At 38.1% G+C, this 1,617-nt stretch overlaps 1 protein-coding gene across 1 annotated transcript; it reads right to left on the bottom strand.

The window, feature by feature from the left end:
- Nucleotides 1-609: 609 nt before the first annotated feature.
- Nucleotides 610-1,134, bottom strand: LOC128107858 (iron-sulfur cluster assembly 1 homolog, mitochondrial-like). The gene has a single exon (XM_052734220.1). The coding sequence runs from the start codon at nucleotides 1,132-1,134 to the stop codon at nucleotides 745-747; it is 390 nt and encodes a 129-aa protein (XP_052590180.1). The 3' UTR covers nucleotides 610-744.
- Between the last annotated feature and the right edge of the window lie 483 nt (nucleotides 1,135-1,617).

Consider the following 1,617-nt stretch of genomic DNA (forward strand, 5'->3'; position numbering starts at 1 on the left):
AACACTGAAGCTATCTCAATTGATAACCACTTGCAAATGAAAATTTAGATTTTTCCAAGGGAGTCTCTCTGGAGAAACAAATTACTCTTAAGTGTAGACTGCATGCCCACCAGGAGATGGGCAGCAGAAAATGAACTCAATGGATTCTTTGGAGGTTCCTTTTCTCAAAAATCTTGTCAGAGCTTTTCCTTTAAATTTTTCCTTATTTTTTATTTTTACTTTTTCATATAAATATGATAAAGTATATATATATATATATATATATATATATGTGTGTGTGTGTGTGTGTGTGTGTGTGTGTGTGTGTGTGTGTGTGTGTTTGTAATTATTTTCTCTCTCTTTAACCTACTGGCCTTTTGCATATATATTATGACTTCCAGTTTTGTGTTATGAGATTCCTGAGTGTATGAAAAAGTGGATCTCTACATCTATATCTGTAGCATGTATCCTTTCTTAGTAATAAAATGGGAAAAGAAGAAAATATAATTTACCTTCAGTGAAAAGTACAGAGGAAATTTATAAAGACTGAGAGAGATTTTTGCACTGTCATATATCTTGGTAATTATTAATTTATGTCAGTGATTTCTAGATTTATTTATTTTTTTGATTTCCAAAATGCATCACTTTACTTTTCCCCATGAGGTGGCCACACATTATAAACACTGAGCACATGACAATCACATGATCTCTTCAGTGAGCTCCCAGGTAGATCCCGGCTCTCCTGGAGCTTGGAGTCCTGAGGTTTCAAATACTAAAGCTTTCACCACAGCCACAAGTCCCTTTGATGTTGGGGTCATTGAAAACAAACTCACTGGACAGTTTGTCTTCCACATAGTCCATTTCTGTTCCTAAAAGGGTTAACTGTGCTTTCTTTTCGATGAACACTCTGACTCCATCATGAATAACTTCTTCATCAGAATCTCCTTTTGTCTTTGTATACTCTAGGTTGTAGGAGAAGCCATTACAGCCCCTGGTTCGCACACCAACTTTCAGACCCACATGCTCTGGCTTGTCTTTAAGAAGCTGTTTGATCTTGTTCACAGTTGAGGGGGTCAGCGTCAGCGCCGCCCACATGGCCTGCAGCTTCCTCTTGCTCAAGGCCCACACTCTGGCGCGGACCAAGGACGCCGACATGTCCACGACATGTCCACATCGCGGTGCCCGCAGCCTGGGCCCGGAGAGTGATAGCTCAGCCTCTCTCCATGGACAGGGCTTAGATTTAATTTTGATACTTGTACCACAACAATCTTGAACACCTCACCATCTCTTTGTAAATGTGAGGAAGAAAGTATATGTCCAAGTAGTTGATCTACCATTCAAATTGTGAGGCTTAGTGCCACTATATAAGAAATATCTTGTTTAATAATTCTTTACCCTGCTAAATTATGTACCCTTTAATTGATAAAAAGAATTAGATCCATTAATTAACTATGTGCCTCTTAATAGCTTTTAATTTAGCTGCTCAAAGACCTGCTGAGTTTTAATATTACCAGTTAAATGGTGTTTGCTGAGCTTTAGCGAAGAAGTTGCTTCTCTCTCTTTTATTCAGTAGAATAGAATGACTCCTTGGATCTTACGTTGTGAAAGTTTAGAAATGCAAACTTTGTTGTGTTTCTT

This window comes from Peromyscus californicus, unplaced genomic scaffold (assembly GCF_007827085.1).
Source record: "Peromyscus californicus insignis strain IS unplaced genomic scaffold, ASM782708v3 Scaffold_12__1_contigs__length_115047231, whole genome shotgun sequence".
In the NCBI taxonomy this organism is placed as follows: domain Eukaryota; kingdom Metazoa; phylum Chordata; class Mammalia; order Rodentia; family Cricetidae; genus Peromyscus; species Peromyscus californicus.